This window comes from Amblyraja radiata, chromosome 32, assembly GCF_010909765.2.
Source record: "Amblyraja radiata isolate CabotCenter1 chromosome 32, sAmbRad1.1.pri, whole genome shotgun sequence".
In the NCBI taxonomy this organism is placed as follows: Eukaryota; Metazoa; Chordata; class Chondrichthyes; order Rajiformes; family Rajidae; genus Amblyraja; species Amblyraja radiata.
Window position 1 is genome coordinate 27,833,096 of NC_045987.1, and position 27,309 is coordinate 27,860,404.

The 27,309-nt window shown below is 42.1% G+C and overlaps 1 protein-coding gene across 8 annotated transcripts in view; it reads left to right on the forward strand.

Annotated features, from left to right (window-relative positions):
- The window catches only part of cntrl (centriolin), a 176,114-nt gene that overhangs the window by 114,652 nt on the left and 34,153 nt on the right, over positions 1–27,309 (forward strand). For 7 of the 8 annotated variants that reach the window (XM_033048986.1, XM_033048983.1, XM_033048981.1 and 4 more), the window contains 10 exons: positions 431–571; positions 3,364–3,490; positions 3,942–4,106; positions 6,665–6,824; positions 10,504–10,619; positions 13,996–14,213; positions 17,406–17,563; positions 22,275–22,348; positions 23,389–23,577; positions 24,544–24,769. In XM_033048986.1, the coding sequence (XP_032904877.1) occupies positions 431–571; positions 3,364–3,490; positions 3,942–4,106; positions 6,665–6,824; positions 10,504–10,619; positions 13,996–14,213; positions 17,406–17,563; positions 22,275–22,348; positions 23,389–23,577; positions 24,544–24,769 (1,574 nt within the window). Of the gene's footprint in view, positions 1–430; positions 572–3,363; positions 3,491–3,941; positions 4,107–6,664; positions 6,825–10,503; positions 10,620–13,995; positions 14,214–17,405; positions 17,564–22,274; positions 22,349–23,388; positions 23,578–24,543; positions 24,770–27,309 lie in introns of those variants that run through there. The other variant, XM_033048989.1, reaches the window with a different exon arrangement.

The following is a 27,309-nucleotide window of genomic DNA, read 5'->3' on the forward strand; positions in this document are numbered from 1 at the left end:
TGAAACAGACACTTTCTGACTGCCTGAGTATTGCAAGAACATTCTATTTTTATTCCAGATTTCCAACATATGCAGTGTTTTCCTTTTGTAATATTTCCCAGCATTATTGCTGTCCTGATGAATATCTCATGAGACTCCAGCAAGCGATGTAATCCTTTTCGTCAAACCATTTTAAGATTAACTATGTTATAAAAATATTAAAGTCTTTCATAGCTATACTTATCCTGGTGATAATAGAAGTTGTCACCATCAAGCTGGTATTTGATTTCTTCATTAGGATTTCCATTAGCACAAACAGCTGTGAAGATAATGCAAGTATCAAGAGTGTTTTATTGTCCATCTGCCAAAACGGAACAATGAGATTCTTACTTGCAAATGCAAAGAGCTAAAACATTTATAGTAATGCAACACGTTTTTTTTAAATTTATAGACTAATGAAGAATGATTTGAAAGACCTTGAACAACATAAGGCAGAACAAGAGAGTATGCTGAGAAAAGTTAACAAAGAAGTATCTACAGGAAATTTAGAATTACAGACACTTGTACAGAAAATGGAAAACATGACTGAAAGGTATGTGGTTAGAACTGTTAAATGAAACTTTTTGCCGCTTCATTTTTCATTTAGGATTCTGCTGGGTTATTGCTTTAGTATGCCACTTAGTCACTTTCAGTACCTTGGAATCTTTAATGTCTGCATCTGACTCCTCTACAGCAGTTGAGACATGTGATGCCTACCTCCAACAGACAGCACGTATAACTGATGCTATTCACTGTGTGAGGTATGCTCTTCTAATCTGAAGAGGAAGAAAGGTTAGCTTTACGTAAAGGCCAGTGAAATAAGCCGGTTTGTCGCACAGAGAAAAGTAGAAATAAGAAAATAATAATTGGGTTGCAGTGACACAGTGCAATAAAAACCACTCCCAGGTTACGAACATCTGATTTATGAACATCCTGTGCATACGAACTATCTCCAATGAATATTAGTATATTTAAAATGGGGACCAATATTGGAAAATAAAAATTACATTTAAACCCCTGTCTCACGGTGCGAGTCGACCTACGAGTGACCCCGAGTTTAAAACAAAATAAACTCGTGGTAATCACGTACAATTAACGTAGCGGGAACTTCGGAACTCGTGGACGCAACTTAGCGACTCGTGGCGCTAACAGCAGGTACCCGTGAAACTTGTACACTCTTGAAAAATTTCAAACATGTTTAAAGTTTTCCATGAGTCAAATTTACTCTTGAAGTTAAAAACTGAAACATTTAAACTCGTTGTAAGAACGTAGTAGCCCGTGAGTTTACCATAGTGACTCGTGAGTCTACCGTGGGCACTGTTTAACTCAGCGGGCAGGCAGTATCTCTGGAGAGAAGGAATGGGTGATGGGATGACTTTTCCAAATTTCTGCAGCGTCTTTGTGTTACTCCAGCACCGTGTGTTCACTTTTTGTCAACCAGCATCTGCCCTTTCTTGTGTATGACATTATTAGTATCCGTGGCAGTTGATTGTCGCTCCCTTCAGTTTCCCAGGGGGTCGGGACGGACTGGAGTTGGGAGGGAAAGGTGTCTGGGGGGAGGAGGGAGGGGATGGGTTGGGGTGACTTAGTACGGGAGACAAGTGTACTGACTGTGTGAGCAGACACTTTGGTAGTGATTGCCCATAGGGTTCACTGTCGAGGACTTCATAATGCAGAGAGCATTATAAACAGTGGAGCGATGAACCCTGGAAAGGGGGGAGACTTCTCTCTGAGTTGGACCCAGGAAACTGAAGCAGGAATTTTCTTGAGGTTATTAACGACAGATAAATGGATGGGTAGGGTTTAGAGGGCTATGGGCCACATGCAGGCAAATAGGACTACCCCAAGACTCCAACTTCGACGGCACGACTGGGCCGAAGGACCTGTTTCCGTGTTGTACAGCACCATGACTAAGGCCTATCCAGTGGGATTGACATATTTTGTATTTTTCCTTTCTAAAGATGCAGTGTATTTTGGTGATTATTGCACACTGCAGACCAGAAGCGCCTTCAATACCCAGAGAGAAGGGATGGGCGGGTTAGGTGAGCAGGAGAGTGGGGTTGTTTGCACTTGCAGAGGGAGGGGGCAAGAGCAGTACAGTACAGTTCCCAGTCTCAGCTCCTGTTCTACCGAGCGTGTGGACATGGACGGGTGGCTTCGTTGGCGGTGGCCCATGGTGTGGCAAAGCCGGCATGCCCGCTGACTCCCCCCCCCCCCCCCCCCCCCCCCCCCAGAAACACCGACGTGCAAAGGAGACCTACAATAGTGCATGATCTGTCTTGCGTTATGGCGGGTGATTGTCGCCTGCCCGCTGTTTCTGACGCTAAAGCCTTGGGATCGTTGCCCTTCGTGTTGGCGTGGAGGGGGAGGGGGTATTGCGCTTTGATCGCCCCCTGCTATCCCAGGGACAGGGAGACACAGTGGCTTTTGAGACTGGTGGTCGATCACTACCAAAGTCACTACCTACACTTGTCTCCTGCACTAAGTCACTCCCCTCCCCCAGAGTTTTAAATCAAAGTTTTAAAAGGTATATGATATACAAACCACTTAGATCAGCTACAAAAGAGGCAGGTAAAGTTTAATCCAAGCAAGTGTGAGGCATTGCACTTTTGAAGGTTGATTGTAAAATAAAAAAAATAGTTTAGGACAAGAACCAAGCTACATTTGGAGTAATGCGTGCAGTTCTGGTCACCCTATCAACGGAATGGTGTGGAGGATTTGGATAGGATGCAGAAGAGGTAATCAAATTTATAAGTAATCGTGTTCAAATATCTTAATTCCTGGCTAAACCCAGAGCTCTCTGCAATTGTGAAAACTTGTGAGGAGACTTATTTTATTTACATTAATGAACAGAACACTGCAATGTTGGCATTGTCTGTTGGCCATACCTTTGTCCACGGTTTCATAAAGCGCAGCAGTTTTGATTAGGCTTGTGAGATAGACCTCTAATCAAAGACAATTCACTATCAAAATATTCATCTCGTTAGCCAAGAGATTTTAGAGTTTTAAGTAAAGACCATGAAAGGATTAATGATCAATAGGGAAATGCAGCATGCAGTATTCCTGGTTACTGAGGAGGAAACCATTTTGGAGCAAACAGGCAGTAATTAAACGTGCCTTAAGTTATTGCAAATATATATCAAGAGTTTATGTTCAAGGCTTTAAACATTTTGATTCATCTATAAAATTGAATTTGTAGTCCAATGACAATTTAATAGTTTTAAAGTATGCTTGTCTTTGGATTAATAACAATTGGTCATTTGTTGTTATGAATTGCATATTATGTTTTGCAAATAGTAGGTCACATGCCATAGAGTTTACTAATTGGCCTTTTTTCCTATTCAGCCTAGAAAAACTGCAAGCTGAAATTATTTTTGCAGAAACCAAAGAGAAACAGCACTTGGACATATTGAAAGAAGCAGCAATGTTGTTAGAGGAGAAAAAGAGTGAATTGGAAAGATTGAATAGCGAGGTACTTACAGAAAGTGCGACTAAACCCAATTAAATAACATTATTAAAAGCATGACCCATCCTTGTGTTATCTAAAGATATTATACATTGTGTGGAAATAATGATATTAATTGTTGTAATTGCAATAAATGAGATGCCACAAGTTAAAATATTCTGAAATAATTAAATAAACAGTCACATTCTCCGTTATTTCCAGTGATAGATTAGTATTGTTAGAGATTTGAACGATGATGCACTGGTGAGTCCCATAGCCCAGTTGTTGTTAGTGGGATGGGAAGATTTTACAGCCAGAGAAATGGCTCGCAATAAGTATTTTTGAAATAATCATACATGGTGGGTACATGCAAAGCAGACTTAATTATATGCCATCCAGCTGTATTAGATCAATGGCCAAAGGTAATTTATTAGAGGATTTGTAACAATGATGTATCTATTTGTTCCTTCACCATTAGGTTAAAGTGCTCCAGGAAGAGTTTGTGATGTTGGACAGATGTTCGGGCCAAAAGAAAGAAGAGCTTAACTTCCTGCAAAATGATATTGACAAGAAGAAAGCAAGCCTTTCAGAGGTTCTTTTGGATGGTGAGGCAGAGGTGGTCAATAAACAGCGACAAATTCGGGTCAGTAAATGCATTTGTTTTGCAAAGGAGATTTTTGTGGAACTTTTACTATATATATTTACTATATTTTTATTTTTATTGCTAAAGAAGTGTGTTTTTCTTCAAGTTAAAGTTATTTAGGAAAATTCTGTTTCACCCCACGTAATCTGATTTTATGCCTATATAGGAAGTACAGGATTGTTGCTTAAAATTTACTTGAATTTTGGGTAACCCAACTTGCTTGGCCTCGTGCTTTTGGATGGATTTGTTCATCTCTACTTTGGACTGCCCCACTAGAGAATATTAGCTGTCTGTCCTTTATCTGCTATGTGCATTGAACCTGCCTATAGAACATTTAGAGTCATGGAGTCATACAGCATGGAAACAGGCCCTTCAGACCAATTTGCCTGTATTTGGTCCATATTCCTCTAAATCTTTCCTATCGATGTACATGTCCAAATGTTTTTTAAAAGTTGTTATAGTACCTGCCTCAACTGCTTCCTCCAGCAGCTCGTTCCATATATCCACTACCCTCTGTATGAAAAAATTGCTCCAGGTTCCCATTAAATCATTCCCCTCTTACCACAAACCTATGTCCTTTGGTTCTTGATGTCCTTACTCTCGGTAAAATACTCTGTTAATTCACCCTATCATGAACTTGTGCACCTCTATAAGATCACCCATCAGCCTCCTGCGATCCAAGCAATATAGTCCTAACCTGCCCAACCTCTCCCTATAGCCCAGACCTTCAAGATCTGGCAACATCCTTGTAAATCTTCTCTGCATTCTTTCTAGCTTAACGACATCCTTCTGTGGGGACCAAAACTGAACATAATTATCCAAATGTAGCCTCACCAATGCCTTCTACAACTGGAACATACCATCCTAACTTCCGTATCCTGACTGATGAAAGCCAACGTACCTAAAGCCTTTTTGACCCTATCTACCAACGGCACCATTTTCAAGGAACTATGTACCTGCACCCCAAGAACCCTCAGCTCTACAACACTCTCCAGGGCCCTGCCAGATCAAAGTGCTTGATCGCTCAGACCAAACTGCTTGATAAATTACCCAGTAAATGTGAAATACTACACTCCATTGAAGTTAGTGGAACTACTCCAAGGACAAGTCATCTTTAAGGCGAAATCTCCCCTGCGTACAACAGGGTTCCGTTCCATTTAAATAAAAATATGAAATAAGTCCATCGCGCTGGTCTGTCAAGCCCCGTATGTATAGACTGTTTGTAGTCTGGAGTTGGACCTTGACCGCAACTTGTCCATAAAATCTCCATGGTGGGTTTGAGAAAATCACTTCAAGTAATAGGACGAACACTGCTGGATTTACTTTCTATCCCCTCCATTATTTATGCTAACCAAAAGTGCAATCTCGAAAAATTCTTCCCTGGTAGCAATAGAGTGTTACATTGAAGTCTTGTTGAAATTTTGTTCCATTAATTTAAATGGGACTGAATTTTTGAAGCACCACACCATGCACTGGTACTGCCATCTTTGAAAGACGTGCATTTTAATGTGAATGTCTTCACTGTTTAAACCTGAAATGTGGGTGTTGTAGAAACAAGCAACTGGTGGTGGTTTACAAAAAAACACACAAAGTGTTGGAGCAGCTCAGCAGGCCAGGCAGCATCTCTGGATAACATGAATAGGTGACGTTTTGGGTCAGGATCTTTCTTCAGATTGATTGTAGGGAGAGAAAGAAAGCTGAAAGAGAGGAGGGGCAGAACACAGCCTGGCAGGTAATAGGTTGATGCATGTGAAAAAGTTTTTTTGATGCGGTGGGGGGGGGGTGGTGGTACGAGAAAGAGAGAATGGGTTATGTTGGGGAATAAGGGACGGGGAACGGTTATGTAATTACCTAAAATTGGAGAATTCAGTGTTCATACCTTTCCTATCGAAGCGGATTATGAGATGCTGTTCCTCCATTTTGCATGTGGTCTCATTCTGGCAATGGAGGAGCCCAGGCCAGTATGGGAATGGGAAGAGGTGTTCAAATGGTAAGCAAGCGAAAGATCCTGCAGGCTGGTGTGTGAAAGGTGAGGACCAAGGGAACTGTATCCCTGTTCCATCTGGAGGGATGGGGAGCAAGAGCAGAACTAGGGGACATAGAGTAGACGAGGGCAGCCGGAGGAAACCACATTTACTAAAGAAATACAACATCTCAGATGTCCAAGAATGGAAAGCCATAATTTGGGAGAAATTGAGAGTAGAGGATAGCATCTTTACAATATGTAGGTTGCAACAAGTTGTAGTCCAGATAACTGTGGATGTAGGTAGGTTTGTAGTAGATGTCAGTCGACACTCTGTTCCCTGCGATGGAGACAGTGAGATCAAGAAAAGGGAGGAGGCAGCCCCGATGTGGAAGTCGATATAGCAGAGAAAGAGTTGGGGGATGATGTCACTGTACATTTGGAACAAGGACTGTTCCATGTAATGTAATGTTTGTTCTTTGAAGAGATGCTGATTTATCTGAACGTTTTCAACACTTATTTGTTTTGATGAGCATGTTGGATAAAATATTTTGAATGTTTTCAATGACGAGCAAAAATAAATCATGCTCTACAGGAACTGAAGGCATTGCTTGAAGAGATGAGTGCAAAGAAAGGAGAACTGAATGCTCAAATTACCGAGAAGAGTTCACACCTCTCCTTATCAAAGCAAGAAGTGACAAATGGGGAAGACAAGCTTCGGAGCATCCAAGCGCAGATAAATAAGCAAAGGACAGGTATATTTCCCAAGATGTCATAGTACATAAACTGATTTAAAAACTAGTACCTGAGACATTATAACCTTTAAATGTTCTGACTTCAATTAGGTAACACAGAAAAGTTCACAGAATGGTATGTTTATTATTTTAATTGCTTAGAAATTCAGGAAGCTGCCTTCCATGCTTTTTAGGGATTGTGCAACTGTGAAGGAAAAAACAGTAAAAGATGTACAGTGCCCTCCATAATGTTTGGGACAAAGACCCATCATTTATTTATTTGCCTCTGTGCCCAACAATTTACGATTTGTAATAGAAAAAATCACATGTGCACATTGTCAGATTTTAATAAAGGCCTTTTTTAATACATTTTGGTTTCACCATGTTAAATTACAGGAGTGTTTGTACATAGTCCCCCCCATTTCTGGGCACCATAATGGTTGGGACACAGCAATGTCATGTAAATGAAAGTAGTCATGTTTAGTATTTTGTTGCATATCTTTGCATGCAATGACTGCTTGAAGTCTGCGATTCATGGACGTCACTAGTTGCTGGGTGTCTTCTCTGGCGATGCTCTGCCGGGTCTGTATTACAGCCATCTTTAGCTTATGCTTGTTTTGGGGGCTAATCCCTTTCAGATTTCTCTTCAGCATATAAAAGGCATACTCAATTGGGTTCAGATTGGGTGATTGACTTGGCCAATCAAGAATTGACAATTTTTTAGCTTTGAAAAAAAGCTTTAGCAGTATGTTTGAAATCATTGTCTTGCTGTAGAAAGAACCACCGGCCAATAGGTTTTGAGGCATTTGTTTGAACTTGAGCAGATAGGATGTGTCTATACACTTCAGAATTCATTAGGCTACTACCATCAGCAGTTGTATCATCAATGAAAATAAGTGAGCCAGTATCATCAGCAGCCATACATGCCCAGGCCATAACACCCCCACCACCGTGTTTCATAGATGACGTGGTATGCTTTGGATCTTGGGCAGTTCCTTCTCTCCTCCATACTTTGATCTTGCCATCACTCTGATATAAGTTCATCTTCGTCTCATCTGTCCACAAGACCTTTTTCCAGAACTGTGGTTGCTCTTTTTAGTATTTCTTGGCAAACTGTAAACCTGGCCATCCTATTTTTGCGGCGGACCAGTGGTTTGCATCTTGCAGTGTAGCTTGAAGAGTGTTTCTGATCCGTTGGACAGGTGTTTGGGGATTTTACTTTATTATAGAGAGAATTCTTCTGTCATCAGCTGTGGAGGTCTTCCTTGGCCTGCCAGTCCCTGTGCGATTAGTAAGTTCCCTTTGCGATTAGTAAGCTCACCAGTGCTCTCTTTCTTCTTAATTATGTTCCAAACAGTTGATTTTGGTAAGCCTAAGGTTTGGTTGATGTCTCTAACAGTTTTATTCTTGTATCTCAGTCTCATAATGGCTTCTTTGACTTTCATTGGCACAGCTTTGGTCCTTATGTTGATAAACAGCAATAAAAGTTTCCAAAGGTGATGGAAAGACTGGAAGAAAGACTAGGTGCTGAGAGCTCTCTTACACCTGCATTAAGGAGGCAATTAAACACACCTGGGCAATTACAAACGTCTGTGAAGCCATGTGTCCCAAACATTATGGTGCCCTGAAATGGGGGGACTATGTATAAACACAGCTGTAATTTCTACATGGTGAAATCAAAATGTATAAAAATACCCTTTAATAAAATCTGACAACGTGCACTTTAAGCACATGTTTTTTTCTATTACAAATCTCAAATTGTAGAGTCAAGAGGCAAATAAATAAATGATGAGTATTTGTCCCAAATATTGTGGAGGCACTGTATGAGATGCTGTTCCTCCAATTTGCGTTTAGCCTCACTCTGACAATGGAGGAGACCGAGGGCAGAAAGGATTGAAGACTTCCGCTTTCCGAGTCTCCACTCCCTCATCTTTACTATGGACGTTCAGTCACTCTGCACCTCCATCCCCCACCAGGAAGGCCTTAAAGCCATCCGTTTCTTCCTCGACCGCAGAACCATCCAATTTCCATTTACTAACACTCTACTCCGCCTAGCGGAGCTGGTCCTCACCCTCAACAACTTCTCCTTTGACTCCTCCCATTTCTTCCAAGTCCAAGGCGTAGCTATGGGCACCCACATGGGCACCAGCTATGCCTGGCTCTTTGTGGGGTACGTTGAACAATCCATGTTCCAGGCGTACACTGGCCCTCTCCCCGAACTCTATCTCCATTATATTGATGACTGCATCGGTGCTACTTCCTGCACCCATGCAGAACTCATGGACTTCATCAGCTTCACCACCAATTTTCATCCTACACTCAAATTTACTTGGACATCACAAGAAATAGACTATTGACCTACGTCTATTACAAACCCACTGCCTCCCACAACTATCTCGACTGTCAACTACAGTTCTTCCCACCCTGCTCCCTACAAAGACTCTATCCCCTACTACCAATTCCTCCGTCTACGCCACATCTGCGCCCAAGATGAGGTGTTCCATATTAGAACATCCGAGATGTCCTCATTCTTTAGGGAACGGGAGTTCCCCTCTCCCATCATAAATGAGGCCCTCACTCGTGTCTCCTCGTTACCCCGCACCTCTACCCTTGCTCCCCTTCCCCAGTCCTTACCTTCCACCCCATCAGCCATCGCACACAACTCATAATCCTCCAAAATTTCTGTATCCTCCAAAAGGTTCCCACCACCAGCCACATTTTCCCATCTCCACCCCTTTCCGCCTTCCGCAGCGACCGTTCCCTCCGCAACTCCCTGGTTAACTCATCCCTCCCACCAGAACCACTCCCTCCCCAAGCAACCGCAGAAGATGCAACACCTGTCGCAATACCTCCTCTCTCGACTCTGTCCAGGGACCTCGACAGTCCTTTCAGGTTAGGCAGAGGTTCACTTGCAGCTCCTCCAACCTCATCTACTGTATCCGTTGTTCAAGATGTGGATTCTTATACATCAGTGAGACCAAATGCAGACTGGGCGATCGTTTCGCGGAACACCTTCTCTCAGCCCGCATGAACAAACCTGATCTCCCGGTTGCTGGACACTTTAATTATCCTTCCCATTCCTAAACAGACCTTTCTGTCCTTGGTCTCCTCCTCTGACAGAGTGAGGCTAAACGCAAATTGGAACAGCATCTCATATCTCATATTTCGCTTGAGCAGCTTACAGCCCAGTGGTATGAATATTGATTTCTCTCACTTCAGGTAGCCCCGACATTCCTCTCTCTCTAACCCTCCCCCACCAAAGTCGCACTAACTTCTCATGTTCACCCTACAAACAGCTTACAATGGCTTGTTTCCTTTATCATAGTTACTATTTTGCATATCTTTCGTTCATTGTTCTTTGTCTCTCCATATCACCGTCTATAACTCTCGTTTTCCTTATCACTATCCCTAGTATGAAGAAGGGTCTCGACCCGAAACGTCACCCATTCCTTCTCTCCAAAGATGCTGCCTGAGTTACTCCAGCTTTTTGTGTCTATCTTCGGTTTAAACCAGCACCAGTAAAATATGTGATTTTCAAGTCTTCACTGTGAATAGCACAAGCATACGTGAGATGCAATAGCTCAAAATCTAAAGTCAATTTGAAATTAATGTGAAGGCATGTTTCTTTGTGTTTTTATATTTCCCTTGCTTTTTGTATTTTTGTCCAATTAGATTTTAATTACTATAATTTTTACCCTAGAACTGAAACATGTTGTGAAAATGGTGCAGTTAGAAAATGATCAACTCTTGGGATTGAAAGAGCAGCATGATAAGAAAATCATGCAACTGGAGAGGACACACGCTACGCTGCAGAAGGTCTGTAATCTGCGTTACAGAATATGCTTTATCCACTAACGGAGGAATGAATTGCCCTTGTATAGCAGCATTACCAATGAAGCTCTTTGGAATACATTTTGTAATGTTGCTGCACATACGAACCAACACAACCTCCCCATGGGGACGGTTACCACACAACAAAGGACAAGCTGAGGCTCCCATGAGAATCCCAGCAGGAAATCACTGAACACTTTCCATTGTCCCTTATCTGCTTCCTACCCTTTAGCTAATTTCATTTCTCAGTAGCAAATATCCCTTGCAATTCAGTTTGCTAATGACGATGGCCACTGACACTCTCCTCCGGCCACTGACACTGACACTCTCCACCCGGCCACTGACACTGACACTCTCCACCCGGCCACTGACACTGACACTCTCCACCCGGCCACTGACACTGACACTCTCCACCCGGCCACTGACACTGACACTCTCCACCCGGCCACTGACACTGACACTCTCCACCCGGCCACTGACACTGACACTCTCCACCCGGCCACTGACACTGACACTCTCCACCCGGCCACTGACACTTTCCTCCGCCTAGCGGAGTTGGTCCTTACCCTCAATAACTTCACGTTTGACTCCTCCCATTTCCTCCAAATACAAGGCGTAGCTATGGGCACACGCATGGGCCCCTGCTACGCCTGCCTCTTTGTCGGGTACGTCGAACAATCCTTGTTCAATACGTACCAGGGCCCCATCCCCGACCTCTACCTCCGTTACATCGACGACTGCTTTGGTGTCACCTCCTGCACCCACACACAACTGACTGACTTCATCCACTTCACCACCAACTTCCATCCGGCACTCAAATACACCTGGACTATTTCCGACACTTCCCTACCATTCCTTGACCTCACTATCTCCATCGCAGGTGATAGACTTCTGACTGACATCCACTATAAACCTACTGACTCCCATGGCTATCTGGACAACACTTCTTCCCACCCTGCTTCCTGTAAGGACTCCATCCCCTTCTCCCAATTCCTCTGTCTACGCCGCATCTGCTCCCAGGATGAGGCGTTCCACACCAGAGCATCTGAAATGTCCTTATTCTTCAGGGAACGGGGGTTCCCCTCCTCCACCATAGATGAGGCTCGCACCAGGGTCTCTTCCATACCCCGCAACACTGCTCTCTCTCCCCATCCCCGCACTCGCAACAAGGGCAGAGTCCCCCTAGTCCTCACCTTTCACCCCACCAGCCGCCACATACAACAGGTAATCCTCCGTTAGTTTCGCCACCTCCAACGTGACCCCACCACTTGCCACATCTTCCCATCTCCCCCCATGTCTGCATTCCTCAAAGACCGCTCCCTCCGTAACTCCCTTGTCAATTCTTCCCTTCCCTCCCGCACCACCCCCTCCCCGGGCACTTTCCGTTGCAACCGCAAGAGATGCAACACCTGTCCCTTTACCTCCCCCCTCGACTCCATTCAAGGACCCAAGCAGTCGTTCCAGGTGCGACAGAGGTTCACCTGTATCTCCTCCAATCTCATCTATTGCATCCGCTGCTCTAGATGTCAGCTGATCTACATCGGTGAGACTAAGTGGAGGCTGGGCGATCGTTTCGCCGAACACCTCCGCTCGGTCCGCAAGAACCTACCTGACCTCCCGGTGGCTCAGCACTTCAACTCCCCCTCCCATTCCCCGTCCGACCTCTCTGCCCTGGATCTCCTCCATGGCCACAGTGAGCAACACCGGAAATTGGAGGAACAGCACCTCATATTCCGCTTGGGTAGTCTGCATCCTGCGGGCATGAACATTGAATTCTCCCAATTTTGTTAGCCCTTGTTGTCTCCTCCCCTTCCTCAGCCCTCGGGCTGTCTCCTCCCATCCCTCAGCCCTCGGCTCCTCCTCCTCCTTTTTCCTTTCTTCTCCCCGCCAACCCCCATCAGTCTGAAGAAGGGTTTCGGCCCGAAACGTTGCCTATTTCCTTCGCTCCATAGATGCTGCTGCACCCGCTGAGTTTCTCCAGCATTTTAGTGTACCTTGCTTATGACGATGTTGTGGCACTTGTCGAGATATTTTTAAAAGTTGACGAATCTTAAGTGTGCTACACTTATGGCCCCAAACCATTGCATATGTCATCCTTAACAAATTGATTAACAACCTAATTTTCTTTAAGTGCCGATTAATTTTGCCCTGAGTTATTGTCTCAATGTTTTCTCTACTACTGATGTTACACTGATACCCCTGTGGTTGCTGGTTATGTAACTTATTCGAACAAATGTGCAGCATATGTAGACTACTGGCACCAGCCCCATATCTAAGAAGAATATTGTGGACAAAGCCCCTGTGATTTCTGCTCTTCTTTTTAAACTAGGATCTATTCAGCTCTGAAAGCATTTAATGTACTTTCTCTATCATTTTATTCAATTTTACATGATCTTGCTGTTCATGAAATTGATAGGATCCTATCATACTATGTACCTGTAATGATATAGTAGGAAGTTTAGCCATTGGTTCATGCTGGCTGCCAGAGAGCAGTTCCGTTAGCACATCTCCCCTCCTTATTTCCCTGTATCCCTGAAATTGACGTGTATCAGTCTGTTTAAATAAGTCAGGTACGATGTACTCAGGCAGTTTCTGAGCAATATCTCTTTTAGTAAAAGTAATGACTTATCAGGTTTGCTTATATTTTTATATCAAGTATTTTTGTGGTAACTGTTACTAGTTATTGAGTCAGTTGAGACAGCATTTTTCTCTGTTTTCATTTATTGGGACTGTAAAAGTAGTATTAATAGAGAAAAATGCAGCATCGTGCAATGCACTTTGAGTCACTAGCATGAGTAGAATGTGCTATAAATTTAATAGTAGAATCTACCTCAATTATTCAATAATGTTTTATTATTAATGTTTTATGTGTCATTCCTAACTGTCACTGTATGTTGTTGTCACTTGCGGGCGGAGCACCAAGGCAAATTCCTTGTATGTGACTACTTGGCCAATAAACTTAAGCTCATTCACATTCATTATTCACTTATTAAACATAATCCAGATAAAATAATTTCTCTTGCAGAACTCAAGAAAAAAAGGCTGGTACATCTAGTTTATTTGTGGGTAAAATGATAACACTGTGCTTAAAGCAGGGCATTCTCCCATCTGGTGGTGTGTAGCACTGGACATTACAATGGGAGGTAATCATCAAAACATTGAATTTTTAATCAGCATAAATGATCATTTATTTGATTCAGAAAATGTGCAAGATGCATGCATATTCATTGAGCAAACGTGTGTATAATGGGATTTTTTTAATGGAATTTTAAACTTACTCAGATTCTAGAAGGGTGTGAGACTTTGGTCAATATTACCACATTAATTTTCACAATATGCACTAAATGTCGATTTACTTTAGGAGAAGAGTGAACTGGAAAGCCTGCAGCTTATCTCCCAGAATCAGCAAGCAGAAATAGAAAATCTGAAACAGGGTTTTGAGAAGGATCGGCAAGAAATAGACCAGCTGAACTCAAAGAAAAATTCCCTTCGGCACAATATTGAATCTCTGGATAAAGAGAAAAAACACATTGGGGAGAATTGCCTTGTGCTGGAGAATAAACTTTCTCAAACAAAAAGGTCAGTAATTGGGCAACTTATCATAGGTATGTTGCAAAGCCTACCTGAAGCGTCGCTGAAAATCTGCCGCTGCGGTGTGCGCGATTTTGGCGCCGTTTAGAGGGGGGCGGGTTTAAAACGCGATTTTCTCTAGGCTGTTCAAATCGAAGATGTTCAGCCTAGTTAATTATTAACGGGAAATCGCTGAAAGACCCCGTCGCAAAAGCTATTATTAGTTTTAAAGGCCTCGTAAAATAGTTATAGTAGTTTAAAAATCAATCTCTAAACCCGCGAACACCAGCAACCGCAGGGTCTCATAAAGCAAATATCTTAAGGTATGCTGTATATATTTACATTAAAAAGGGCTTCTAAAGATCCCTTTATACAAAGTTTAATATTGCGAGTAACTCATTTTGGGCCCATTATATCCCGCAGTATTTTTCTGGGCATTTGGGGCACAAATCTACCGCAATTTGAACGTTCTAAACCAGCGCGTTCCACAGGGACCCACTGGAAAGCTGATTTAAAATGGACTTTAATTTACAGCAATTGAACACTAAATTCCTTCCATTTGGCCTATAAATTAATGTAAATGAGATTTTAAAATCATGTTTTATTGTGAATTATTTGTGAATATTATTTGGACATTTAGGCTATTTAAAAATGTTAATCATTTATTAAGAAATGGATAGATGTTTAGATCTAGTAATTGAAGTCTGAAATTAGCTACAATTAGGTAATAACTAATTATATGCTTTAATTTCAGGTCATCCAAGTAAGAATATTTTATATTTGTTTCAGAATGCTTCAATCTATGATAACTGAAAATTTCATTCAGTTCTCTTAATTTTTAAGAAAGTTATGGGCTTTTGACTGTTCACGATCACAGCTTTTTTGTTATGTCCATAGAAAATCAATAGGGAACAAGATGCTAATTTCCCAGTATGAAAATGGCCATAACTTTTTAAATACTTGAGATATGAAAGTGAATTAGGTGTCAAATTAAACTTATTTTTATGCTTTATCTGATGGGATAAATTGCAGACTTGATTTTTTTAATCTCAAAATTTTGTAACATTGCTACTTATCAACGTTGATAATTTCCAATAAAACTTAACACAAATATTACCGATTACCTGGTTCTTCAAGTTCAAGTGTTCAAGTTCAAGTGAATTTATTGTCATGTGTCCCTGTATAGGACAATGACATTCTTGCTTTGCTTCAGCACACAGAACATAGTAGGCATTTACTACAAAACAGATAAGTGTGTCCATATACCATAATATAAATATATACACACGCGAATAAATCAACTGATAAAGTGCAAATAACAGATAATAGGTTATTAATAATCAGAGTTTTGTCCGAGCCAGGTTTAATAGCCTGATGGCTGTGGGGAAGTAGCTCTTCCTGAACCTGGTTGTTGCAGTCTTCAGGCTCCTGTACCTTCTACCTGAAGGCAGCAGGGAGATGAGTGTGTGGCCAGGATGGTGTGGGTCTTTGATGATACTGCCAGCCTTTTTGAGGCAGCGACTGCGATAAATCCCCTCGATGGAAGGAAGGTCAGAGCCGATGATGGACTGGGCAGTGTTTACTACTTTTTGTAGTCTTTTCCTCTCTACGGCGCTCAAATTGCCGAACCAAGCCACGATGCAACCGGTCAGCATTCTCTCTACTGTGCACCTGTAGAAGTTAGAGAGAGTCCTCCTTGACAAACCGACTCTCCGTAATCTTCTCAGGAAGTAGAGGCGCTGATGAGCTTTCTTGATAATTGCATTAGTGTTCTCGGACCAGGAAAGATCTTCAGAGATGTGCACGCCCAGGAATTTGAAGCTCTTGACCCTTTCAACCATCGACCCATTGATATAAATGGGGCTGTGGGTCCCCCTCCTACTCCTTCCAAAGTCCACAATCAGTTCCTTGGTTCAAACGATCTTACTGTTGCAAATCCTTGGAGTTTAATTCTGATGATTAGGCTAATTAAGCCATTTCTGTCATGGCTATGGCTCATGTTCACTCTCACCTTTGCTCCTCTGCAATGCTGAATCATGAAGTACATAGAACCCCAGAGACAAAAATGGAGAATGTGGAAATCTAAAACAAAAGCATAAACACTAGAAATGCTTCATCAATATCTCTGAGAAGAACAATGAATTTCTACATCTGTTAGACAGTTCACATCTAAAGCAGTGTGTCATAGGTTAAGTCCCACACCAGGGAATTGCACACAATGCAGACAACCATTTTGTTAAAGTACTGACAGTGTGTGGAACAATTTGAGGTGCTGTCTTACAGATGCAATGTTAACTTTATTTGGTAGATGTGAAGAATTCTGCAGCATTATTCAGAGTGACTGGAGAAGGGGGGAGTGGCATGGAAATGTTGCTGTATATTTATTTCACTGCTGTTTGTGGCACTTTACCTTGCACTACTTGACTGACGTGAATCCTACATCACAACATGGACTCCACTTAAGAAGTACTTCATTAATTGTAAAAGTTCTGAGGTTGTAGAAGTGCGACGTTCGTGGAAGTTTTTTATTTACTTTACTGTTACAATTTATTTTTGCTGCAATGTTGCACATTATGTAAACACTGCCCAGTCCATCATCGGCTCTGACCTTCCTTCCATCGAGGGGATTTATCGCAGTCGCTGCCTCAAAAAGGCTGGCAGTATCATCAAAGACCCACACCATCCTGGCCACACACTCATCTCCCTGCTACCTTCAGGTAGAAGGTACAGGAGCCTGAAGACTGCAACAACCAGGTTCAGGAATAGTTACTTCCCCTCAGCCATCAGGCTATTAAACCTGGCTCGGACAAAACTCTGATTATTACCAACCACTTTCTGTTATTTGCACTATCAGTTTATTTATTCATGTGTGTATATATTTATATCATGGTATATGGACACATTTATCTGTTTTGTAGTAAATGCCTACTATTTTCTGTGTGCTTAAGCAAAGCAAGAATTTCATTGTCCTATACAGGGACACATGACAATAAACTCACTTGAACTTGCACTTGAACTTGAACATTTGGATCAGTGTACTATTAACATTACGCAATATCCTTATTTTCAGTTTTGCTGGAGAATCCAATAAATTGCCCCCACCTAACTTTTTCATATTTCTTTGAATACATTTTGATAAATAAAAATACTTAAATTCAATTTAGATATTTTAAGTTGTAATTTACTTTTGTGTTATTCCAGAGCTGTTGAAGCCACGGAAGGTCTCAACAGAAATGCTCTATCTAAACTGCAGAAACTACAAACAGAGATGAGTGAACTGAATCAGGAAATAAATCAAATTAAGATCCAGAAGGACGAATTAAATAAGAAGACAGCATATACACAAAACTGTCTACAAGGTATAACAATTACTTTAGTAAAGTATATTGTATTGAAACTGGAAACCTCTGTACATGTCATGCTGCCTAACTGAATGGAGATTACCTTTATCTACTTTGGGACTTGGAGGTTTGCTTCTGCTTGCCAGATCATTAAGAAACAATAAAATCAGAAGCTATTGCATGACACACGGTCTACCTGGCAACCAATGGTGTAGAAATAGTTGCATGGGAATGGAAGTAATTAAAGCTAAATGAATGTTTAAGTCACCAAATTTAGTAGCATACTTTACAATGCTCTCACTTAACTTTTTTTCTCTGTTTCCAGCCGGGCAACCTAGGCAGCTTTTTAGATTGCCAAATGACAATTTAGGTGGTCATTTAAGATGGCTTGCATGACGCGTGCAATAATGTGCTCGGACGAAGTGCGTAGTCACCAGTAGGAATTATACTCAATGAAGCATTCACATATTATTTCTGCTTCCAATAAAGTCACAAACTAAACATATTCACCAATCAAGACATGATATATACAACAATGACATGCAGCAAAATTATAATACAGTATCTCAACTCTTGCAACTCCTACACGTTGCAATTAATGCAATTTCTATTATTTCTTTCCACTTCCAAACAAAAATGTGGTTGGATTATTCAGCGTATGATCAACCTCGGCGAGACCAAGCGCAGGCTTGGCGATCACTTCGCACAACACCTCCACTCAGTTCGCAATAACCAATCTGATCTACCGGTGGCTCAGACTTCAACTCCCCCTCCCATTCTGAATCCGACCTTTTTGTCCTGGGCCTCCTCCATGGCCAGAGTGAGGCCCACCATAAATTGGAGGAGCAGTACCTCATATTTTGCTTGGGCAGTTTACACCCCAGCGGTATGAACATTGACTTCTCCAATTTCAGGTAGTCCCTGCTCCCCTTCCCAGCTCTCCCTCAGCCCACTGCCTCCGTTTCTTCCCGTCCCCCCACCCACCCTCACATCAGTCTGAAGAAGGGTCTCGACCCGAAACGTCGCCTATTTATTTCGTTCCATAGATGCTGCCTCACCCGCTGAGTTTCTCCAGCATTTTTGTTTACCCATTCACACAAGTTCTGTTATCCCACTTTCCTCACCCACTCCCTACACATTGGGGGCAATTTTACAGACAAGTTAACCTACAAAGCCAATGCGTCTTTGGGATGTGGGAGGAAACCCACATGCTTGCAGGGAGAATGCATATTCAACACGGATAGTGCCCGAGGACAGGATCGAACACTGGCGTGTGAGGCAGCAAGTCCACCAGCTGTGCCACTACATTTTATTTTCCAACACACAAAAAATTATACGTTGATAAATTTGGTTACTAAAAAAAATAAACTCCAGTCTTAAATCTCTAAGTGACAGCTACTTTTTTTTTAATTCAGTTCAAGACTATGGGGCAGTACATTGGCCATAAAGTTGCAGCCTAAAAGTGCCAGAGACCCAGAATTGATCCTGAATATGGGTGCTGTCTGTATGGCTTGCTCCTTTTCCCTTTGATCGCATGGGTTTTCTCCGAGTGCTCTTGTTTCCTTCCACATTCCAAAGGTGTGCAAGAACCTTTTTCAGACCCAACCCAAAACGTAATATTTTCCTTTGTCCAGAGATTCTGTATGACCTCCATAGGTGCTGCTGCACCCGCTGAGTTTCTCCAGCATTTTTGTGTACCTTCTGTCTGACCTGTTGAGTTACTCCAGCTTTTTGTGTCTATCTTCAGTTTAAACCAGCATCTGCAGTTCCTTCCTACATACACGGTACTATACGATAGAACTTTATTAATCCCAGAGGGAAATTGTGTGTGTGTGTGGGTATATATATCATACACACACACACACACACACACATATTTATATAGTTATTTATTCTTATATGAATATACACTGTTGGTTTCTCGTTTATAACATTGTTTACAGAGTACTATGTTTACATATTCTGTTGTGCTGCTGCAAGTAAGGATTTCAATGTTCTAACTGGGACGTGAGAGAATAAAACACTCTTGACTTGCGTTGCTAATGTGTTGGATAGAACTAGTGTACGGGTGATCGGTGGTCGGCGTGGACTCAGTGGGCCGAAGGGCCTGTTTCCACACATTAAATTAAACTAAAAACACTAAACCCAGAGGAAATCAAAGAAGGGTCTCTACCCGAAACGTCACCCAATTTATTCTATCCAGAAATGCTGGCTGCTCCATGGAGTTCCCCCGCACAATTAAAGCATGGAATAGTCTTCACCCTACCATAGGTACCCAACCAGATACTTGTTTGCTTAAGTCCAAGTCAAGAGAGTTTTATTGTCATGTGTCCCAGATAGGACAATGAAATTCTTGCTTTGCTGCCAGCACAACAGAATATGTAAACATAGTACAGGACAGAAGATAAAGGTTCAGTGTGTCTATATATCATAGACCATATATATACATAATAAATAAACAGATAAACTGTTACTTTTCAGAGTTTGGAGTTTGGTTGTGGAGGGTCCACTCCAGTTTAAATTCCATTTGGAATATTTTTGGATGAGCAGGAAACCAAGAAGCAAGAGTTACTCCAGGGAGTTTCTCCAGCTCCAGGGAGCGATTCTGCGTTGGTTTTCAGCGGTCGTGGCGGCGATCGGATAGCAATGCTGGCCAGATCTCCAACCATGCAAAGGGAGGGGAAAAAGCGCCCGGCGCCGATCAGTTGCCGTGGCAGTGCGCATGTGCAAGGCGGCTGGAGACGGAGAGTGACAGAGAGAGAGAGATAGAAAGGGGGGCCCGCTCAGAATTGAACGATAGTTACAATTTACGTTTCGGTACATATGACAACAAAATGCTCTTGACCCTCTCTTTTCCGTGTGAGTGGCAGTGATTGCAGTATAAGTACTAAATAAATTAATGAAGATAGACACAAAAATCTGGAGCAACTCAGTGGGACAGGCAACATCTCTGGAGAGAAGGAATAGGTGATGTTTCGGGTCAAGGCCCTTCTTCAGACTGGTTAGGGACAAGGGAAACGAGTGATTTAGACAGGCGCGTGAGATCCCAAAACCCCGCAAAAGCGCTCCAATTTTTGGCCCACCTTACTCACCATTGTCCTGGGATGTAAAAGAAACAAGTTTTGTTTGGATTGATGTTATATTTTACAAGTTTTTGACATTTTAAACTTTACAAAAAAATTTCAAACCACTTTCCCACTTGCCCTGCCTGTCAGCCACGTTCATCGAAGTCACAATGGGATCACAAATCTCATTGACATAAAAAATCGTGATTTAACAAAAGTCTGTTTTAGTCAAATTCTTCCGTTTTTATTCACAATGATGTTGTCAAAATGGATTGATGTTATATTTTACATGTTTTTGACATTTTAAACTTTACAAAAAAATTTCAAACCACTTTTCCACTCCCTGCCTGTCAGCCACGTTCGTCGAAGTCACAATGGGATCACAAATCTCATTGACATAAAAAAATCGTTTTTAAGAAAACCTCCATTTAATCAAATACTTGTGTTTTTATTAACAGCTAACATTGTGTTTAGGTTATTTTAAAGAAAAATCACGATTTTCATTGTGAGGGGGTGGGATAGGGGAGAGGTGAGGAGCAGGGGGATAGAGGGAGAGGAGGGGGAGAGGAAGGGGAAAATGGGGGAGGTGAGGAGGGAGAGTGGGGGTAGAGGGAGAGGTGGGGGAGTGGAATGGGGGGAGGTGAGGAGTGGGGGAGCAGGAAGATAGATGGGGTATGTAGGGGGGTAGGGAGGGGAGAAGGGTTATGGAGGGAGGGAGTGACTGAGCGTATGGGAAGGAAGAGGTGAGGGAGGGAGTGGGGGAGGGGGAGGAAGTGCTGGGGATAAGGGGGAGTGGAGGAGGATAGGGAATAGGATGAGGGATGGTGAGGCGCAGTTGGGGAGGGTTGCCGTGACTCGCAACACAATGGGGATCTCTGGCGTCACAATGGGAACCCCTCAGCCGTGCGTGTGCAGTTGGGGTCTGTGGGTCAGTGGTGGAATATTACCTGGGGGGACAGGCCCAACGGGTCCGCACCTAGTCTAGTGCATTCTAGAATTAATGGGTGTGGGTTTTAGGTGAGAAGGAAGAGATTTAAGAGGTACAGGCTTTTGACTTTTCCCTTCAACCGTATAGTCCTTTTTGTCTGTGGAATTCTCTGCCTCAGAGGGTGGTGGAGGCAGGTTCTCAGGATGCTTTCAAGAGAGAGCTAGATAGGGCTCTTAAAAATAGCTGAGTCAGGGGATATGGGGAGATGGCAGGAATGGGGTACTGATTGGGGATGAGCAGCCATGATCACATTGAATAGTGGTGCTGGCTCGGAGGGCCGAATGGCCTACTCTTGCACCTATTGTCTATTGTCTAGAGTGACTTTTCACTCTATGTTTAGTCTGTATCTGGAATGAGCCTCCAGAAAAAGCTATAGAAACAGATGCAATCATGGCTTTTTAAAGATATTTTAACATATGTATGGCTAGGAGGCGTTTTTAGGGCAATGGGCTAAAAGCAGGACTTGGGACTAACTCAATATGCCAACTTGGTCAGCATGGATAAGATGGACCAAAGGGCTTATTTCCGTGCTGTACTGCTCTATGACTCGATGACCATATTTTTGTCATTTGATTTTTAAGTTGCTTTGTAGAGATATCTAATTTCCTGCAAAGTATGAAAATATCTTATTTGTTTTAAAGTATCTTATTTGTCAACATATACTTTTGTTGAATAGAGGAAAAGGCAGACCTGGAAAAGCTAATTGATAACTTCCGAAATACTAAAGATCAGCTGCAGTTAGCTGAACAGGTAATTACATTATTTTGTTCTAGGTTGAATCTGCAAACTTCGCTCTGGACTTTACTGTCAATTTTAAGAACTCACCTAAGGAGGAAAATGCACAAGCCATCCTGAAATGATTAAGACCAAATTTAGAATTTTAATTCAGATGAACTTTCTGAGTTGATTTGTTGCTGTTGATTTTCTTTTTACGTTTATTTAAGTGTTGAATGGTGGGCAGGGTTGATGTTAATAATAAAAAAAGTGTGGAAAAAAATGGAATGAGAAAATAATCAAATTTCTTGCAGGAATAAAGGAAGTGAAACTAAAATAAGGGTAGGTGGAACAAACAATATCTCTTTGCAGAGAGATCAAAAATCAGGGACAGAAATGTCAAATCATTGGGGAGAGGGGAGACGAAATCATTGAAATTGAGGGGAGACGAGGTGATATTATTTTCACCCAGTGCTAAAGATGTGGAACTCACTATATCCAGCACCCTGACAAAGCCGAGGAAATTCCATCATCTCACAGTTTGTTCAGATGTGACTCATCTCAGTCTCATGCTGATTACTGACATTGTAAGCAAGGCCCACATCTTATGCAAAAAGAATACCATAGAAACCATGTCAATATTAATTTAATTTATAGTAACAGCACCTTTCATTTTAATTTACTGTTTATTAGTAAAATATAGGTCGGAGTAGACTGTGGTCCCTCGGACTTTCAGCAAGATCATGACTAACCTAATTCGAACACCATTTTCCTGCCTATCCCCATATTTTTGTTTGATTAATGTTAAGAAATTTATTGATCAGTGTTTTGAACCCCATCAGTGACTGAGCTTCCACATCACTGCAGAGCAGAGAAGTCCAAAGATTCATCAAGAAGAAATGTTTCAGTCCTAAATGGGTTCCAAACATTGAAGTTACTGTTTAATTTTTAAAAATCTTGCAAAACTCTTACATTTTCAATTGTAAGATTAACTGTACCATGGTGTTTTACAGAATTTGTGTTAACTAAGTGGATGTTAATGCCAGAATATCATTTACATGTTATTGTGGTCTCAGGATCTTCAGAATGTCACTAAAAAACATGACATGTTAAAAGCTGAGCAGCTGACTTTGAAAGAAAATGTTAATCAAAGCAAAAGTAAATACCAATCCTACCTGGAGAATGGAAAAAAGAAAGCACAAGAGTTACTACGAATTCAGCAACAAATTGAAGAAAAGCAGTGCGAACTCGCAGAACAGCAAAAGGTATGTAAATTGATAGTGTTATAAAACTATCTCAAAGCCAGAATTGACCAGAAACATACTAAAGTTAATGAAAATGAGGATATTGACAACAAAGCTAAGGACATTAAAAGTAATTTTAAGAATAAGAAAGATTTCAAATTTATTCCTTTGAATTTAAACGCTGCAATTTTGTATTATTTTGTGTTGATGCTGCATTTCCATATGTACGATTCTCGTGATCATTTTCAGTGATTTTCATCCTATTATGTGTTCAAAATCATTCAATGATTTTTAAAATGTCATATTAATAAGTTTTTACCGTTCCTCATCACCATATAACCATATAACAATTACAGCACGGAACAGGCCATCTCGGCCCTTCAAGTCCGTGCCGAACACTTATTTTTCCCTAGTCCCATCTACCTGCACTCAGACCATAACCCTCCATTCCCTTCCCGTCCATATACCTATCCAATTTACCCCCAAATGATAAAATCGAACCTGCCTCCACCACTTCCACCGGAAGCCCATTCCACACAGCCTCCACTCTCCAAGTAAAGAAGTTCCCCCTCATGTTACCCCTAAACTTCTGTCCCTTAATTCTCAAGTCATGTCCTCTTGTTTGAATCTTCCCTACTCTCAATGGGAAAAGCTTATCCATGTCAACTCTGTCTATCCCTCTCATCATTTTTTAAAGACCTCTATCAAGTCCCCCCTTAACCTTCTGCGCTCTAAAGAATAAAGACCTAACTTGTTCAACCTTTCTCTCTAACTTAGTTGCTGAAACCCAGGCAACATTCTAGTAAATCTCCTCTGTTATTCATCTTAACGGCATTGAAGTGCAGAGGGATCTAGGAGTCCAAGTTCCTAGCTTAGTGAAGGTGGCAGCACGTGTATCACTAGTGTGAACAGTGTTGGAATCAACATCTGCTTGACCTCGCGTGATACACAAAGGGTTTACTCGCATTTCTCATTTATTCTGTGTAGATGTTGCAGTGTATTAAAAAGGATGTTAAATGTGAGGAGACAAAATTGGAGCAATCTGCAACTAAAGTGAAGGACCAGATCCAAGGTTTGGAGGCCGAATTGTCAGACAAGAAAAATGAACTGGACCAGGTAGTTGCGGAAGTGAACTTGATGGAAGAACAATCAAGAAAAATACAACATAATCAGCAACAGTGCGTTGTTTTGGAGGGCCAAATTGTCACCTTGAGTAAGTCTAGAGTTTCAGTTATTAGTAATAGTAGTTCCAATTGTTTCCATGCCTTGATATGTTTCTTGAATAAATAGCTGAACCATAGAGAGAGAGAGAGATCATGGCCAGAATGATTAGTCTATTTCAATCCAACTAATCTCAGTGGGAGCGAGTTAGCCTTGGTCGCATTATGTTGGATAAAGTAAAATGTCAAGAGTTCTGGCATTTGGTCACGTTGTGTTTGTTTTATGATAGAAAGTTTGCTGATTTGAATGTTAGGTCTACCATATGAAGAACTCACGATAGATAGGTCTAGTATGTGAATACTGGCACGTTAATCCATAACCAAAGAAAAATTGATAAAGGAGATGTGCAAAAATTGTTAAGTCTAAAACGTAAAACTGAGTATAGAAGTTGGGATGTAATGTTAAAATTGTACAAGGCATTGGTGAGGCCAATTCTGGAGTATGGTGTACAATTTTGGTCGCCTAATTTTAGGAAGGATGTCAACAAAATAGAGAGAGTACAGAGGAGATTTACTAGAATGTTGCCTGGGTTTCAGCAACTAAGTTACAGAGAAAGGTTGAACAAGTTAGGGCTTTATTCTTTGGAGCGCAGAAGGTTAAGGGGGGACTTGATAGAGGTTTTTAAAATGATGAGAGGGATAGACAGAGTTGACGTGGAAAAGCTTTTCCCACTGAGAGTAGGGAAGATTCAAACAAGGGGACATGACTTGAGAATTAAGGGACTGAAGTTTAGGGGTAACATGAGGGGGAACTTCTTTACGCAGAGAGTGGTAGCTGTGTGGAATGAGCTTCCAGTGAAGGTGGTGGAGGCAGGTTCGTTTTTATCATTTAAAAATAAATTGGATAGTTATATGGATGGGAAAGGAATGGAGGGTTATGGTCTGAGCGCAGGTATATGGGACTAGGGGAGACTATGTGTTCGGCACGGACTAGAGGGGTCGAGATGGCCTGTTTCCGTGCTGTAATTGTTATATGTTATATGTTATATGTACCCAATTTACTTTTACTGATACAGTTTAGTTTATTGTCACGTGTACGGAGGTACAGTGAAATGCTTCAGTAGTGTGCTAACCAGTCAGTGGAAAGACAAAACATGATTACAATCGAGCCATTTACTGCATAGATACATGATAAAGGAATAACGTTTAGTGCATGGTAAAGCCAGCAAAATCCGATCAAGGATAGTCTGAGGGTCACCAATGAGGTAGATGGTAGTTCAGGGCTGCTGTCTGATACAAAACTCGATACTTTTTATAACATTTACCGCACCGATGAAGACGCACCTGCATTTTGAGTTGCTAAATTTTGGGGGGGGAAAGGCTGGCGGGACATAGAATTCCTCACGCCCAATAAATAAATAAATAAATATATAGATACATAAATATAAAGAGAGTAACAATTCAATTTGCCCTAGGCTTCCAGATCTCTTCCACTCTGAATGGGTGGAGGGTGATGGCAGGTGGAGATATGGTGGGAAAAATGGGAGCACACTGGGACAGGTTGAATCAGTTGTGATCTTATTCAATGACAATACTAGTTGAAGGGAACAATTGAGGTTACTCGCGCTGACACAGGAGTAAGCTCCACCGTCCACTGTCCTGTTATCCATTGTCCGCTCTATGATCTTTGCTCTTGAAAGAAGACAAGTGAATGCCATGCAGTGTCACCCAGCGCAGCAAGTGAGGCCATGTCCTGCTCCCGGCAGCAGTCAGAATTTAAGGGTTTGCGGGAAGCGGTTGACATGAGTGAGGCCGGCGAGCGGCAGGAGAGAGGTGTTCAGACAGAGAGCAAGTCAAGTCACATTTATTTATATAGCACATTTAAAAAACAACTCTCGTTGGCCAAAGTGCTTTACATTTGTTATAAGAATAGTATAAACAAACAAACTACATACATATAGCCCTCGCTCAGAGGACGTCAAGAAAGGCTTGGGAGTACAGATACATTTTTAGTCTAGATGTAAAGGAGTCGATGGAGGGGGCAGTTCTGATGGGAAGAGGGATGCTGTTCCACAGTCTAGGAGCTGCAACCGCAAAGGCGCGGTCGCCCCTGAGCTTATGCCTAGACCGCGGGATATTCAGCAACCCCAAGTCGGCCGATCTGAGGGACCTGGAGGTGGAGAGCACTGTCAGAGGTGAGCGGGCCGGCAGAAGGCGCTGAGCTGGAGGCCGGTCCCGGCAGCCGCTCGCAGCCACCTGAGCTCCTTCCCACCCTGGCCACAATTTGGTGGCTCCGCGCCCGGAGCGCCGTGGCAGCGGTGAGTGAGTGAGTTGCTGACATGATATCCGAATCCCTCCTTCTCAACGCTCCTGCCCGTGCTGACCCCTCAGCCCAGCAGCGCTGTTGTTTTACTTCCCACTTCACAGCCGCTTTCCATCAGCTGCCAGCACTGTTCTTGATGTTGCTGTACTGAGAGATAGCCAGGTCTATCTTTCATGGCTAACAACCTAACCTTTGGCCTCCAAGATGCAGGTAAATTTTCGTGCCTTATATTTGGGCAAAAAATAGCGTCATCATTGCTGGGAAGTACGG